This window comes from Cryptomeria japonica, chromosome 6, assembly GCF_030272615.1.
Source record: "Cryptomeria japonica chromosome 6, Sugi_1.0, whole genome shotgun sequence".
Lineage (NCBI taxonomy): Eukaryota > Viridiplantae > Streptophyta > Pinopsida > Cupressales > Cupressaceae > Cryptomeria > Cryptomeria japonica.
Window position 1 is genome coordinate 179,393,915 of NC_081410.1, and position 18,007 is coordinate 179,411,921.

The 18,007-nt window shown below is 37.1% G+C and overlaps 1 protein-coding gene across 1 annotated transcript in view; it reads left to right on the forward strand.

Annotated features, from left to right (window-relative positions):
• Positions 1–18,007, forward strand: part of LOC131044362 (uncharacterized) — a 106,197-nt gene that overhangs the window by 66,587 nt on the left and 21,603 nt on the right. The window contains exon 5 of the mRNA XM_057977677.2: positions 15,060–15,134. Coding sequence (XP_057833660.1) covers positions 15,060–15,134 — 75 coding nt within the window. The remainder of the gene's footprint in view (positions 1–15,059; positions 15,135–18,007) is intronic.

An 18,007-nucleotide genomic window follows, 5' to 3' on the forward strand; every position in this document is an offset into this window, starting at 1 on the left:
TGATGATAACAGTAGCTGCATTTGCCCATACCAAAGATGTCATCATTCCTGTCTTGAAGGTAATAAGACATACTTCAAGGAAGATTTTAGCGCAAGAGAAGATCCTGGATGGAGAATCTCACAGTTTGTTTCATTGGTCAACCTTACTCCATATGAAGAGTGTTTTCTTTGAAGACATCAGTGTTAGATGTGGCCAAGTTGAGGAGGTGATCAATCCGATCCAGGACAGAGTATTTGAGGTACTTCGTACCATTCTTGGCAGAAGGATCGAGGTCGAGACAGATGTGGATATGCAGGAGCTAGAGGATAGAATCAAGATCATCTTTTGCAAGGACGCAAATGTTACAGACGAGCAATATGATCAAATGTTTGCCACCATGCTCCTGATTGAAAGAACGAAAGAACTTGAAGCTTCATGGGACGCAGCTCTCCTAGATGCATTCGATCAGGTCATCCACTTGGAAGAGAGTATGAAGAATCTTCCCGAGATTCCAATTACAGAAATTGAGGGAATCGTGACAAGATTCATTGCATATGCCAAAAAGGAACATTGGAAAGGGAATAAGGTTCTAGATGAAAGGTTGTTATAGATGACATGGCATCTTATTTGTCATTGGTTTATGTCTCCTAGGTTTTTGTGCCAAATTTAATATTTGGCTATGTATTTAATATTGTTCAGTAAAAAGGAGGCCATTTGTAACAAACCCTAATTAGGGTTTAGGTGTCATGATCTTGACCGTTGATCTACTTTCAATCTGGACCTTTCATTGTAACTGGGGATGCTATTTATACTCCCATTTTTCATTTCATTTGGTAATAGTTAATAGTATAATAGTCACTAGTTGATGTAATAGAGAAGAGAGATTAGAGTTAGAAGCAATTTTATTTTGTAGCAAGATTGAGCTTTTGAAGAGAGAAATTCAAGCAATTGTTGTACATGATGACTTGGAAATCAATGAAATATTGAAGTTATGGTGTTTTGTTGCAACTTTCTTGGTTATCTTCATGGTTGTTCAATTTACTTGAATCATGCTCAATCAAAGTAGCTTGTTAATTTGAAGGACATAGTGTGAGACTTGATTTTTGGTAGGATTCGTAATCCAAACCACTAGCTTCTTGCTGATTGTAGGAACGCCTTGCGTGGTCGACTGGAGAATACCTTGAACCCCTTAATCTTCAATCATTATTGTATCTTGGATATGTACCTTCGTAGTAGTGTCCATGATCTTTGATGCATTGAATATCATTTTATTACCTTAGAAGATCGCACTAATTTCAATTGAGTTGTTATCTTATGGCAAAATTGAAGTTGGTTGAATCTCGCCAAGTCTTGTCCATACTAAGTCATTCATAGGGTTAGACTAGATTAGACCTCTTTCAAACCCTACTCTTTTGTTATTTTTGAAAAGTTTCTTAGTTTAGCAAATCTTGAACTTTCGGAATACGTAAGGCCCCTTGGAGGAAACAGCAAATCACATCATACCGCTGGAAGCTTGTCCACACGTAGAGACCCTACTAAAAGAACCTTGGAGTCTACCTAACTGATCCTTTATGCGAATCTTCAGCAGTTAGAGACTATTTTCTCAAGAGAGGATAAGATGCCTATTGGTATTTTATTCTGTGTATGATGGTGTATAAAATACACGTCAACAATAAGGAAGACTCTTGTTACAACTGTGGTTGCCATTGCACCAAAAGATTGACCTGTTAATGCCCGATACAACCACTAGACTTATAGAATCCACAGGAGGCGATTAAGCCATGTCACAAACCCGAGTGCTGCGCTGAATAGCACAAGGAGACCAAGGGTGCACACTTGGCAACAATCCACCCCCAGCGCAAGCAAGGGGTTTGAACCTGTGACCAAGCTCTGATACCAGTTGTTACAAGTGCGGTTGCCGTTACACCAAAAGATCGACCTGTTAATGCCCGATACAACCACTAGACTTATAGAATCCATAGGAGGTGGTTAAGCCATGTCACAAACCCGAGTGTTGCGCTGCACAACACAAGGAGACCAAGGGCGCACACCTTGCAACACTCTCCCCCCATGACAACGATGATGGATATTTTCTTAAGGATCAAGTAGTATCAAATAGGAGGCTAAATGACAATGTAACGTCCCCTTTTCAAATTACGATTTAATAATAAACAATAATAATAAAATTTTAAATATAAAAGAATAAAATTAAACATAACCATAACTAAAATTTAGTTGGGTTTAATTAATGGTCCAAAGGGATAAGATGAAAAGTTGTGACTCCCTCAAACATGAGATATAAAAGGGAGAAGAGAACTTCATTAGAAAGGGGGATAATTTGGGAATCAGAAGTGAAGATCTGATTTAATGAAGAAGTGCAGATCTGATTGTGAAAGGTTGTGTCCCTTTAAAAGGGCAAAAGTAATGAAGAATTGTGCTCTTTTAAAGGGTGTTAATGGTGAAAGGGTGTGTCTCTTGCAAAAGGGCATCCATAATAAAGAGGTGTGACCTCTCCCTCACATTGAGAGATATAAAGGAAAGGAATCAAAAGCATGCAGTGTCATGATCTTCGATCAGATCAGATCAGAACTGTTATTAAGTTATAGGAATTGGCAGCCTCCTAGTAGGGGACATCACAGACAAAGGAGGTTGGAGGATTTCCATATGTTAAGCTAGCTTCTTGCTTTTAGATGGTAGATTGTTTGAGAGGCACCACCATATTTGTGTCCCTTCATGGAGCAAGGGGTTTTTGTAGTTCTAGATAGTAGTTGTGGATAATGTAACCTTTGAAATAGGGCAGGGTTAATATATTTGTACTTACTCATTTTGTGGACAATGTAACCTCTGAAATAAGTGGGGTTAGTGTATCCACTTTGGTTTGTCCTTGTGGATCAGAGGAGGGTTTTGGTTCCCACAACATTGAAAGAGGGATATTGACACATCTTGAGGAAAGTACTGTCAAAGGAGAGTTGTTCTTTCATGTATAGGCACTCAAGGAGGGATTTTGACACACTTGGAAGACAGTGGGCTCTCGAAGGAGAATTGTTCTCTCTTGTGGTATAGAGGATTTACAAAGTTTGATAATTAGGATATCTGTTGATGTAATCAGTTTGATGTGTCTTGGGTGAGCAAGGAGATTTGGTGGAGGTGCTTCATCAGATTTGTAGATGGGCTGTTGTATTTAGTCCATGCAATGTTCCATCCTTTGTTCAAATTGATGTAATAAAGGGGGGAACATTGGAGTTTATATTGCATCTATGTAGTATTATTAGTAGACTATCAAATATATAAATATTAATATGCTATAAATAATGTTTGTTTATAAATAAAAATGTTTTGTTAGTAGTTCTCTTGTAATTCGTTGTTAAGTTGGGAACTTTGCGTAGGAAATCAAAGGCTTTATAAGCCAATGTAATGAGTGTATTGTTGTGACATTTTCACACATTGCCCCATTACAAATGGGGACCCCCTCTTTTCGCTGAATAAACCAAGTCTTTTGTGGTCAGTGTCATCTCCCAACCCTAAGGAATGAGTTATAAGGTCTTGTTGGTCTCGATTCTGGCCTTTGGAGGTGATGAAATGCCTAAGTATGGATTGGATTTTAAAGAGTATAGAGCCTTGACAATTATCGTCAAGTCGAGAATTGGGGTTTTCAAAGTATTTTCAGACTGCATTGTGTTTATTGATTTTCCTTTGAACTTTGCATTTTGTTAACTTATGACTTGATTGATACTTGTAAGATTACAACGTTTTCTTGTCTTTTCAGGATTGATGAAAGAACAAGACTTTGGATGCTGAGAAGAGGACTTCGTTGAGTGGATGATATCATTGTCCAAGGAAGAGATTGTAATGATAGAACAAGGAATACTCTAGCAGAAGGATGAACTGATGCAAATTTGACTAAGTATTGAAAGGTTTGCATAAAGGAATGAAATTGAATAGCCAAAATTTGGCTGAGTATGGGAAAAATCCTTCACAAAGGTGGATTTGCGCTCATGATAGAAATTCCTCCTCCGCCCCTAAATTGCGCCCAAGGAAGCAGTTAAATACAACAACAAGATTTTTTCCCCAATGACAAAATCCTCCTTAGGGTCTTATTTGCGCTCAGAGAGTCAGTGCAAGGTAGGAAGCAGGAATTTCTTCCAAGGCAAGGAAAAATCCTTCATGGGACTTGGTGGTGTTTTTTTTCGGTGCTTCTGGTAGAAGTTTCTATTTTTAGCACTTACTATTTTTAGTAAGTTTCAACGCATCTTAGTTTTGGCTAGTTTGGAGTTTGGACACACGTACAATTTTTAGCAATGGCTATTTTTAGTAAATTTCATTGGGTATTTGTTTGGCCTAATTTTGAGTTTGGACAAAATTATTATTTTTAGCAGTTTCTATTTTTAGTAAGTCTTTTTTGGGCTACAAATGAATGTCGACAATGAAGGAACAAAGAATATCCAGATCCAAGTCAGTTGAGGTGAAGGACTAAAGTGAGGAAATTTGGCTAAGGCATGGCAACAATCCAAAAATCCTTCACTACCTCCCAGATGTGCCAAGGAAAGGGAATTCATCATGATCAAGAATTCCTCCCTCACCTCAAAATCCTCCTCCAAGCTCAAATTGTGCCTAGGTGCACAAATTCCTCATTGTCAAGGATTCTCTCCCAGTTTCAAAATCCTCCTTTGCCTCTCATTTGCACCTAGGAGCGCAATTTCACAGGTATCATGGATAAACCCTTTAGGAAAAAAATCGTACTTCACTGCTCAATTGCGCCTAGGAGCACAATTTCCCTTGTCAATTGGATTCACGCCTAAAGACATAATCTTTGTGGCTATGTCAAATGCGCCCATTGAAGAGAGGTGATTGGAAACATAAAATTGAAGTTCCTAACAAGATATTTTGATAAAACATGGCATTCTTGACAAGTTAGAAAATGATAAAACTTCAAGGATTCATCTATCCAATCCAAAGACAACATCAAGACATCAGGAAGCATGGAGGCCTAGGGTGAAGAAGTCTAATTCAAGACAATTCAGTTCAAGGCATTCAAGGTTCAAGACCTCAAAGATCAAAGTTCAATTACAAGTGTAGAAGGAAGAACTTCCTCTAGAAATCCAAAATCAAAAGTCAGAAAGTTCAAGCGTTAAAGATTTCAAGAATGACCAACAAGGGAGTCCAATCCATTTCAAGAAGGTAAATTCGCAAGCAAGTGCATGGAAGGAAGAAGATGATCAAGGAGAGATAGTTTCAGAAAAGTTAATCAAAATTAGAACCTTGATCACAAAAAGATGTAATTTGAGAATATTGCTTGTGATGAGTTACCGAGTCTACATGGCACCCAACATGCTGATGTGGTGCCTACTCACCTTCATCGGCTAATCACATGTATTCAAGTTGACATGACCAGATTCAATGAACTCGACTTATCCAAGAGAGCTTCTAGAAGGTGCTGATAATATTTTATTATTGGTTTATAATTGAAAGAATGACAAGTGTCCCCAAATTTAATTTTCTCATTGGTCGACTTGGCTCCACTTTTCTGTGCCACAAAAGCTAAATTAGGGTTCCATCTTGTAATCTTGACCCTTTATTTCAAATCAATCTTGGCCATTCATTTGTTGGAGGAGCTCTATAAAAGGCCTCGCCTTCTCATAATTCATTAGATAGCTCATTAGTTCAAGTAGAGAGCTCTCGCTCTTAGAGTAGAAATAGAGTAGGAGAAGGAGAAGACATTGTTGTAAGACTTCAAGGAATAAAGCTTGATTTCATTGAAGTTATGATTCTTGCTCATTTCATCTTGTTGCATGGTGTTCTTCCAATTTATCAAAATTGTTAGATAAAGTGCTTTGATTTCAGTGGAGAATGTAATGGTGTTTGATGAAGTTCCATGGTTTATACTTTTTGCATCTTGTTGATTATAAGTTGTAAAGTTATCCCGAGCCACTAAATTTGTGCTAAGTTCAATTGTGGATGGTCATTTGGATTGCACCGTTTTGGGTACTCATATGGACTTTCTCAATGTGAAAATCCTTCAGCATCCTTGGAAGATTGCACCAGTTCTTGTGGAGTTGTAGTTGATCTTGGTGAAGCAGGACTTGGTTATTTGAAATTCGTTCATTGGAGCACTATCCATTGATATCATTATCCTTAGGCGTAGAATAGATTCTCTAACCCTTTCCCCTTTTTACTTTTAGTATATTTCTGGTTCGTTCGAAGAGAGAGGCATCACGAAATTGCAATATTTGATGATCAAGTTCCAACCACAACAAAGAAGTGAAAGAATGATCCAAACGTAAGTCCCTTTGTGTTACCAACATATTTCATCAAGCCAAACGAGCTCATATCCAACATAAAGTCGCAAGTTCCCAAGAGGAACCTTGGAGTCGCCTCTATGATCTTCACAATCTTAGCATACGAGGGGTCTTTGCTCAAGGGAGGATAGAGTGTCCTTTGGCACTTTCTTCTATGTGGGTGTGGTCATTAAACACCCATCAACATGTATGATCATTTCAAATAAACTTGAATAGAGAATAACGTACTATTTAGTTTAATTTGTCTATGCAACAATTTTGTAATAATCTTATGTGTATTTGCTCTATCAAATTCAGTTTTATTTGTCAAGTGTTTACAACATTATTTTTCAAAAGCCTTCCATACTTTCTCGATGTATTTCAATAGGTTGGCTCAATCTTTGTGTACTAGTCAATTGCCACGACTCTGAGGGTTTCTAGAAATGACCATAGTCGATTTTTATTATTCTCCATTTGCTGCCTAAATGATTTCACAAATTTTGTAGAATCTTATTGGATATTTAGAATCATCTTTGGTGAACTTATATAGCTTCTCTCTCTACACTTGGGCTTGCTAGTGGAGTCACAGTGGGTTGCCCTTGATGTGAATTTAGTGATTGAAACCTTCTCCTTAAGAAGCTCTTGTTTAGATAGATGCTTTGGTGCTCTCGTTGCTTTCATTGACATGTGAGAACTTCTTGACTTTGTAATGGCCCCTTTTGGGATATAGCTGAATTTTGCGCAAAAATAACAAATTGAACAATACAACTAATTTACAAGATGATTCTATAAATAAATCACATAATGTGATGCAAGAGCATCCCGGTTCACAACAATCTTGCATCAACCAAAAACATTTTCCTTTTTGTTTTGTTTGCAGTTTCAGTTTTCCTTTCTGTGTCCCAGTTTTGGCTCACCGGATCCTGTGGAGTTGGATTCTACTTGAAGACTTGATCATCTTTCTTGCTTTTAGACCGCATCTCATTTGGATCACTTACCGGCAAGATATCACTATTGGTTTCCATGACAGTTTCTTGTTACCGGTTGCCTGAGACCTATTTTGGTGATCTACCGGAACCCATTCCGAAGCTTGCGGAGCCTTGAGCATTGATTTCGATGTTCCTTGGCATGTGGCCGACCTTTTCCTGCAATCTACGTTTCATCCTTTGGATTTTCCGGAGGAATCTCTTGGCGGAGGCCGACCTTGTTCGTTTTGCACGTTAGGTCTTGTTCTTCGGGTTTTGATCCCTTTTGGGCTGACTGGATCGTTTGGATCGATATATATATTTGTAATCATGCTTTAGAATGCAATCAATTAAAATCAATCAGAGTATCAGATAGATAGATTGTGCCTAGAAGATAGATCTTTCGATTCAAGGTCTCGGTTGTGACCTATTCTACCAGGCTTGTGTGCTGGTATGTTGTAACCTGGATGTTACCGGTTGGATGTAAATTTCATGCAATAAAACTATCTGTTCTGCATTGCCTCCATCATATCTGTGTGTTTCTGTTGTGTTTACTCTTGCTGACCGGTCCGGATTGATCTCCTTGAGGTCCCTCCTCATCGGTGATTGCTTAATAATGACAAGTAAACTTAGAGAAAATTATACTTAATTAACATCAAGCATTATGATCATAAATAAACCCTATCGAAAACAAAGTATCCTAAATGCATTGGATCTGTTTCTTGGAATATTTCCAACAACCAACCATATTAGGAATTCAATGGGAAAGCATGGTACGATGCCCAAAGACTGTTCCCCACACCTAAGCCCAAGAGTGCGGAACAACCAACCAAGTCAATTTGACTCCTTGGCCCACAAGCAAACCAACTTGGAGTGGGCTACTTAATTGAGGGAACTGGTACTGCTGCATCTCTCTACCACATTATCTCACTAATCCCAGATATGATTGCTTGTAGGAAAAATCAAATGAAAATTACTAATCCCAAGATTCTTGATTGGCAAGTTAATTAAATAAATACATAAGGGCTTCCTAATGGATTTAACAACAAATAATGGATTCAACCATATTGCATACCAATCACTTTGTAAAATATTATAGATGGTTGCTTTTTTTTTTTCCCCTTCTGAATTAAACTCAGACTCAAAATTCTAATTTGATTTCCACTTGATCCTTTGATTTCACTTGATTGATGGATTATTGTTGAGTAATTGATATTTGTATGAATGATTGATTGATTAATTTAATTCCTTTGATTGTATGATTTGAGAAATTGGTGAGTGATAATTAATTGATTGTTGATTAAATTATTGATGAGTAATGATGTAATGGATACTGGTTTGATATATTGGTAAATGATGATTGGATGAATGCCGAGTTGATAGAGTGATTTGCTGATTGATTGATTGCTTGATTTGATAATTGATGATTGCTTTTGTAGATTCATTTGTGACGATTGATAAATCATCCTTGAATGCTTGGAATGATTTCTCTTTTATAATTTATTGGTGAAAGGTTCACCACCTTTCATACAAATTGAGTCACCACCCTCTATTGCTGCCTTTTGAGAATAATATTTTATTTTCCAAATTTTTTCCTCTTGGATGTCCTCCTCAAATGAAACCTTCTCCCCTTTATATCTTCCAATGTGAGTGAGAGTCACACCATTACAAGGGTTACAACCTTTCACAACTACCACCCTCTGAAAAGGTCACAACCTTAATCATTTGTGCCCTTGATAAGTCACTTTCTTATTTTCTTCTCATTCCTTTCTTCCTCCATTAATCCTTCCTTATTCCCTATTCTCCATTCTTTCTTCCTTCACCATCGCCCAAGGAAGTGTGGCATTTATTATTGCAATGCAGCGGTTGAATATTATAACCTCCTATAGCATCAATTGGAGATGTCAATACACTTTTAAGTTAAGAGCTCCCTTTTATTATTGATTTATTTGCATGCTGCCCACTAATGAAATTGCTATTTAATATCTCACTAATGAAATTCAGTGTACGCCTTTATTAATAAATTGCTATTTAATATCTTCTAATTCTAGTTGGCTCTTAAATTAGATGCTGCCATTTCAATTCATTTGATATAGGTCAGCTTCATACAATTAATTTTATTTCATTGCCCAGGTTTTTATTATTAAGACTGCGATTTCTAGCAGGGGCATGACATACTCTTTTGGAAACTTCAATCTTCGAATGCTCATATTGCCCTTGGGTTCTCTTTTCTTTACGCGAGTACTTTGCCTTGGTGTTTTTGGCTCAGTTTTTTCTTTGATCAACCTCTTTGACAGCACAAAGATTGCTTTTGTACGCTTCTCTCTTTTTGTATGTGAAGTAGTGCTCACACTCCATCTTAGGACAAAGACTTTCCTCATATAGAGGAGGCTTTTTTGGTTCCTTTGGCTGAACTGGATTTGAAAGGCTAGTGCACCCTTCTTCGGGAAGAGTAAGATGCCTAGTGATCTTGATCCATTCTTCCTTTGTATATTGCAGGTAATTGTTCATAGTTGGTTGAATGTTATGATGTGTGCATTCCCAACTCTGGCTTCGACTAACGTTTTGACTCCAACTTTTGCTTTGGACTGATGGATTTCTAGAGTCAACTCCTTTTGGCAACCACCTTCATTGTTCTTATTGTTCCACGGGTCGGAGGGATCGTTTGATTGAATGGGCCCTCTCTAATTAGACTCTCATCTTCTCTTGCCTTTAGTTGAGCTTATGACATTAATTTTGTTGGTCTCCAATTTAGTTGTTAGTAAGTATTGACCAACAGCAGTTCTAGAAGAATCAGACTTGATTTCATTATGGCAAATGATGCCAATGTAACTCTTATCTAGTGAAATTATTATTAATTCAGTAGAAGATTCAATAGAGTTTGTGTACATACATGTAGTTCAAGAAGGATCACGTACCAAATGAGACAGCTGTCCTAGATAACGAGAAGCCTATTTAAAGTGCTTGGCAGTTGCCAAATAGAACACAACTGTTGACAACCACTTACAACCAATTTCTAACTTCTACCCACAAGTGTAACATCCCCTACTAGATATAGGCCTTGTGATGGATGAAAGTAATCTCGTAAGGACAACCTGCACCTAGAAAGAAAGGCTAACACCTACATACATGTCCAGTTATAGTTAGACTTAATTCATTCTTATGTAGAAAACAGATAGAAGTTGGTATATGAGACAAGAGAGAGGTTGCATGGTGCAGGAGCACCTAGATGGTCATATGCTTCTTTTTGGCCATGTTGAGTCATTTTAAGTTTCAAAGGCATGTCAAGATGTAATAAGGTCATTAATGACCATTCTCATGTAATAAGGTCCTTGAAGACCAATTTGTAATGTCTAAGTTCAATATGTGGTCCTACTTGTCTCATATTGTCAAATTGTCCTTATAGGGCTGAAGTGTGTCCAAAGCATCAAATGAGGTATTTTATCATGTATGAAGGCTATTTGGGCCTAATTGGATGTATTCATGATGCTTTGAAGTCATATAGGTCTCATTTTGGGTTTATAGTCAAGTTGCACAAAAATTGTCAAAATTGACAATGTTGTCAATGCAAAATTTGTTGTAAAAAAAAGTGCATTAGGAAGTGGTTAGTTGGTAGTTGGTGTTCAAAGGGTGGTTATGAACATTGGAGGGCTGGAAAAGCCTTTAAATATCTTCATTTCCATGGCCAAGTGCTGGTTGGATCATGTATTGAGGCATAAGCAATAAAATTTCAAAGTTTACCCTGCACTTTTCTTTTTTTCTGGGCATAGCAGTCTGGTACCAAGTGTTTTCCACTGTGAAATCCTTATTGTGGACATCTGAAACGTATTGGACTTGAAAGAGAAATGAGTCCTTGAAGTTTTGGCTTTGGTTTTATTCATTTTCACTTTGTTTTCAGCAAGTTATCATAAATTTTGTAAAACCAGTCACAAAATCCTTGCTAGGGTAGCTAGTGAGATAAAATATGTAATTTGTGGTCATCCCATCATCAAATACTCATGCAAATGGATGGGATGACCCTTGTAAATGTCTATTTTCAGTTTGTCTTCCTTGCAGGGTGCCACATACAAGTTTGCACGTGCTAAAAGGTGACACAAATCTGAGTTTTTGGATCTCAGTCTGGAGATGACAGTGAATTGATGGTGTTTGGGTGGTGAGGGTGCAAGATTGGGCTCCTAAAAGTTGGGTGAAGGCTTGGGAAGGTGTGAGGGGTTAGTGCAGACCCTTATCAAGTCTTTGAGGCCCTTCATTGGTCAAAAATCTCATCATTTTTAAGACTCTCCTAAAACTGGGTATATTGCTGTCCTAAAGACCTAGTGGACTGAGATTTTGTGAATGTGATGAGATGAATGAGTTTGGTGAGTGGAGGACACTTTGGAAAGGTGTGTGGGGGTCCTTATTAACCTCTGAAGGTGATAGGAAGCCTTGGTGAGAGGAGTTGACTCAAATTATTATGACTGTCCTAAACAAAGTTGTGGCTGCCACAGTGAACCAGTGATATAGCAGCAAGTTTTCTTTATGGTCTTTAGGGTGGATGGGAGGGTGAAGGATGATTATCTGCCTATGTTGAAGAGTCTCTTCAAGGGTGTCTTGAAGTCCTTGGGTTGGTAAATATCCGTTTGTCATTGTGAGTTATGCTTATGGACAAGTTGGGGTCCTAATAGGAGTTGGTCTTGTATCAGTGGGTTGTAAGGATTTGGTGTGATCTAAATGTTAGAATGTTTCAAGTTGGCCTTGAACATGTTTAGTAGGCCTAATTTGACATGTTTCAATGGTTGGACAAGGTGGGAAGACATGGATTCCCTTTTGGAGTTGTTGAAACCTATTATGTATCTAGTAGCCTTGTGAGTGCTCAGGAAGGCTTGTGAAGAACAATCACCTATTTGAGTAGGTGCGTTGGGAGAAAGATCTCCCTAGGTTGTGTTGTGCTGTTGGATGCTCTGCATCATTGCATGGGTCCGTTGTCTACCAAACCCAAGGAATGATTGCTTCTAACTTCTTTGCTAGATTTGGTGGTCCATGTTGCTTTCCCTTCAAGCTCATTACCCATACAAACATCTTATGAGTTTGGTATGGAGAGTGCAATCTGTTTACTTGACTTCAAGGGCCCTTATGACCACTTGAGAGCCCCTTGTTACTACTAGATCACACCTCAAACCTCTTCACAGGATGCAGCAAACAGATTGGAATATTTCTTCAAGTGCATACATCTCATATGGAATACATCTAAATAACTAATGCTACTGTATTCATAAATATATTTAGTTTGGAATCGATTACATCAAATATTTACTTATAGATATGCATCATACAACTTATCATATATGGCTGCTACGTACCTCAATCCCTGCTTCTGCATTCCTAACTAATATGGTGAGTATTGATGCATAAGAACATTATCAGGCTTCACATATTAAGCACTGTCTGTAACTTAGTAACAGTTCTGATCTGATCTGATCTGATTGATGGTGATATCACTGGAGGCTTTTGATTCCTTTCCTTTATATTACTTAATGTGAGTGGAGGTCACACCTCTTCATCATGTATGCCCTTTGGCTAGAGACACACCCTTTCACCATTAGCACCCTTTGAAAGAGTGCAACTCTTCATTATTTCTGCCCTTTGAAAGGGACACAACCTTCACAATCAGATCTGCACTTCTCATTCCCCAAATTCTTCCCCCTTCAAATGAGTTCTCTTCTCCCTTTTATACCTCATATTTGGGGAAGTCACAACTAATCATTTCATGCCTTTTGAGCATTCATTAACTTAATCAAATTTCAATCATATTTAATTATATTATTTTATGTTTTAATTTAATTTTAATTTTTATTCTTTTGTATATTAAATTTATTATTATTTTATTTCTTATTAAATCATATTTCAAAGTGGGGACATTACAAAAAGGCAATACATTATTAAGTTATTAACGCAGCTGGGCACAAACGTACTAACAAAACATAAGAAATTAATTCTATGGACTAAAAACACCTCAACATTGTATTGGATTGGAAATTCTTCAATCTGTTCTGGTGCCATCTTCCTCACCAGAAATGAACCTGTGCTGGTAGCTATACCAGAAGTGAATCGTACCCATAGCTGAACAGTTTCCAGGGCAATTCAGTACGTAGCTCTTGACCTTTGACTACCTTTGCATACTCATAATTTATTTCTTCTCTCAATGCAACGATTGCGGGGTAAATGGATTTTAGTTTTTCAGTCTAGGGACATGAATATTTAAAAACAGGCTCTTAGAGGTTCATGTCTCATAATGCTGGGGATAATTTTGAAATTTGAGTGGTTTTGATATCAACAAAGCTGTTCAATATACAATTGTTTTGAATACTTGATGCTTCAATATTTGCCATTTACGGTACTCATTTCCAGTTTTCCTTAACATTTCATTTAATAATATGCACAACATATGGGCAATAAGCAACACACTCAAAACAGTGATTAAGAATCATTTATGACATTTCTGATTCAATCAAGGAATTATTAGTTGAATCAAACTATTCAATACCTAGAGCTCAAATTATAAGATAATTTTAATGTCTGTTGTGCATTGGAGCTTATGCCAAAGACTAAATGTTGAGAAATTGCACTGCTATTGTTGTTCTCTGATGTGCTTGAAAAAATCTCTTAGAATTGTGAAGTGTTGTATATGCCAGAACTTATAATGTTATGTTAAGTCACTCCAGGCCCATTTAGGATTAGGGCTTTTCTGGCTCATACGAGTGATCTCCTTGGAATCAATCACTTATATTATGTTTCAGTGGAAATTTCTTCCTTCTGCTGACATATGCATGGATGACTGCAATTTTTCTATCATTCTGCCTGTTTCAAAAAAGCAAAGAATTCTGCTTTTTTTGGGGGAAAGGGGGCGCAGTTTCTCATTTATGAGATGCAGAGACAGCAATTCGTTTGCTGTTTTATGAATATAATATCCTTTTTTGATTTTTCCTGTTTTAAATCAGGGTAATTGAATAACACATGTTTTTGCTGTGTCATGTAAATATTATGCTACTGTGCTAGGGAGATCCCTGCCGCTTATTTCTGTAAGATATCAAAGGTCGCAGTTCCAGTTATTCATTAGTAATTCAAGAAGCTTTCTCTGAGGATGACCTTAGATTAATGGTTCTTGTAGTATGACTTCCGGATCCTGTATTGAGGATTGAGAAATTGCACTACAATTGCTGTTCTCATATGTGCTTGAAACCATTCCTTAGAATTGTGAAGTATGGTGTTTGCTATTATTTATAAGGTAATGTTGATCACTCCAGTCCCATCTAGTCACAGGCCTTTTGTGGCTTGTATATGTAAACTCCTAGGAGTAAGTTGCTAATTAAATGTTTCAATGGAAGCTTGTCCTATATTCCTGTCCACCCAAAGTTTTAAATATGGCAGTGACTAAATTTTCAATTGTTTTGTCTATTTAAAAGAAACAGACGTTCTATGTAATTTTTTGACCAGTTTTATTCCTACAGGGCAAATAGTCATAACACAGAGATTGCAGTTTGTTAGCTGTCGTTTTGAATATGATAGCATTTTTAGGTGTTTGCCTAGATTTTTCTGTTTCAATATTTGAGCAATTTATAAACACTTATGCATTTATATTTTATGCTACTATGCTAGGGAATTCCTCCCACTTATGAGGTAAGATATCAAAGATGCTGTTCCTGTGAAATGTTACCAAGTCAATAAGCTATCTCTGAGGATCGGCTTGATGCTATAAGCTTTAGTGATAATGACTTCCAGATCCTACATTGACAGCTTCTTGTCTTACATAGTTTTTGGTTTTGTTTGAATGTAAGTTTGCTTACAGGTGCTTTTTCGCAGGGGCTACGGAGACTTGTTCTAAATTACGGAAAAGAGTTACGTTATCCTGTGACAAAGGAAGAAATTTTGGACGAGGTAAGAATAACATCTCTAAACTTAACTAATGATTTTTGAGAAGCTGCTAAATGTTTATATTTTTCATTATATCATACACATTATTGTTTATAATACATATAAATGTTGTTTTCAGCATGTGTTTTAGATTGTTTCTCTTGAATGGCCTAGGAGTATCATACATTCACAAAGAAATCACCAAAATTAACATAATAACAGTCTTGATGCCTTCCAACAATTGCAGAGAATGGATTTGGGTTCTTATCAAAAACCAAGCAGCTAGAACAGGATTCTACTTCTCCTAGAACCTATATCAAACTATAATTGGTAGTAGCTAGTTAATCTGTCAAAGAAACTGCCTAATGGGAGTATTCAGGTCAAAGAAACTGCTAGGCGAACTGTGTAAAGAGGTCATGCTAAAATATGGGTCATTTGGGGCCTATACCCTTGCAAAAGGGAATTGCATTGCCTAATAAGACTACTCAGGTCAAAGAAACAGTCGCGTAGGACTATTCAGGTTAAAGAAACTGCTAGTTAAACTGTCTATTAAACTCATAATAAATGTGTGATTGTGGGGCATACCCCCTTGCAAAAGGAACTGCATCCAAAACATAAAACATAAAACATAAATTTACTTCGAGGCAAAATTCAGTGGTTAAAGGACAATGCCCTAACTATTCTTTATACTTATCTCCACCAATATATCTAACCAACATCTCCTGCTAGCCATTGGCTTTAGTTAGGGACCCTGTCTTTAATTTACGGATTTGTACCGGCCATTAGAAGATTGTGAAAGTATTCAACCACATTTGGACCCTGGCTGCATCTCTCATAGATACAATGGTGCAGCTATTCAACATAATTTGTCACATCCAATTTGAAAATTGTCAGAATTAGCAACAGGCTTGAGAGGTTGAGAGTTAAGATCCAAAGCCTCTTTCTTTCCAGTACCCTTAATAGTCATAGCCTTAATTTGGCTATGTATTATTGAGAATTTGAGAATTTGAGACAGCGGTTCCCTGAAATTGTCAATTTCTGTCCTTAAAATAGAAAATCTTTTGGGCAACTTTGGATCAGTTAATGTCCACCTCTGTAGGTACAATAGAAAGAGGATCAACAGAAACAAAATGGGATTTAAATCATAGAAGCAAATGTCTTTCTCACAATAAACCAGTGAACCAAAGGATACAGATAATATCATTTCGCGGGATGTAATCAGAAAATAAGAGAAAAATATCAGGAACCCAAAAATGCAGAAAAAAAAGAAGAGAAACAACTGATGTTTGTAAAGCCATCCTAATTGGATACAGAATGAAACAGTGAAAGTAAACTTAATTGTACACCATGATTATTGAAATATGGATTTTCCTCATTAATTTTGAGATTGTTGACTATAATCAATAATGCACACTGCATAATATAATACTACATAGTTTGACTCTAAAGTCCAAACCCTCAAAATCAATTATATGCTACAAACTACAAATATCAAGTGACAAAGTAACACAAGTACACAAAGCCAATGAAGCTGGCTGCTTTGAAGAATGGTCAACTATGTGGTTGCAATTCCTGATGTTTTGCATTTCCTTGAGCACTATTGAATAGAGCAATCCTGACTTCTAATTTCAAGATATCCTGATTTAAGGCAGTTTTTGAAGAAGCTTTATTTTGAAGAAGATCTAATTCTTGTTATTAGAGGCTGGTGCCTCTCATTAAAAGAGATTGGTGTCTCTTGCTGGTCTGGTTCTCAGTTGTGGGGATTGGTGTCTTCAATGGGTTGGTGCCTACGAATCATCTAAAGGGGATTGGTGTCTTCTATGGGTTGGTGCCTACAAAGATTGTAAGAAGTCTTTGATACAACAGCAGTATTTTGCTTTGGTTTTCTCCCACAAGGTTTTCCATGTAAATCGTGTGTTCTTGTGTTCCTAATTGCTAGATCTTGCATTTGTGTTACTGATTCGGATGATTGAGTTTTGAAGCATTGCTATTGTGATTAATTAAGTTTTGAAAACTAAAAGTTTGTCGTTTGAGGCAGCATGGATCAGTAGAGGATTATGCGGTAGAATCTCAGTCATGGTGACAGATGTTATAGAGGATATGTTCATATACTTGTTCATTGAAGGTTTATGGAGTCACTTTGGAGCTTGGTGATCGCTCTTGAACCTACATCTCTACAAGACAGGATTCAAAAAGCATTAGGTTAGAAGTTTCTACAAATAGAAGCAAGTCGTGCTCTGAGAATGCTCAACATGAGCAACTTAGGAAACCACTTTCACAACCTAAGCTATTACCTTTAAAGACAAGCCACAAAAAAGTTACTGAGAATGAGCTATGATTGAAGTTGTGTTTTAATTATAGGGAGCCATGGGAGCTGGGACATAGATGTTCAGGGAAGGGGACAAGTATGTCACATAGAAGCAATAACAGACCAAGAATTTGAGGAGGAAGAACTTGAATCCAAATATGTAATGGAAGAATAGGAACTAGAGAAGCAAGAAGTAAAGTTACAAGGGGAACATCGACAACACTTTTAGGGGCACCCAAATACCATCCTTATCAAATTTGTGGTGATTTTACAAGGTCATAAAGTGGTTGTCTTAATCGATAGTGGTGCTACTCATAACTTCATTGATGAGGGCCTAGTGATGAGGATGAAATTAAAGGCTGAAAAAGATTTGATGGTTTCAAGGTAGTTATGGCTGACAGATTCACTATCCCTTGTACACGAAGGATTCAACAATTGGTTATCACTTTAAGAAGGCACCAAACAAGTGAAGATTTATATGTGGTAGGCATGGGTTATATGGATATGGTTTTGGGCATTCAATGATTACATTCTTTGGGTAGATACTATCAACATTTTTAGAAAATGGAGCCGTGTTTTCAACATAATG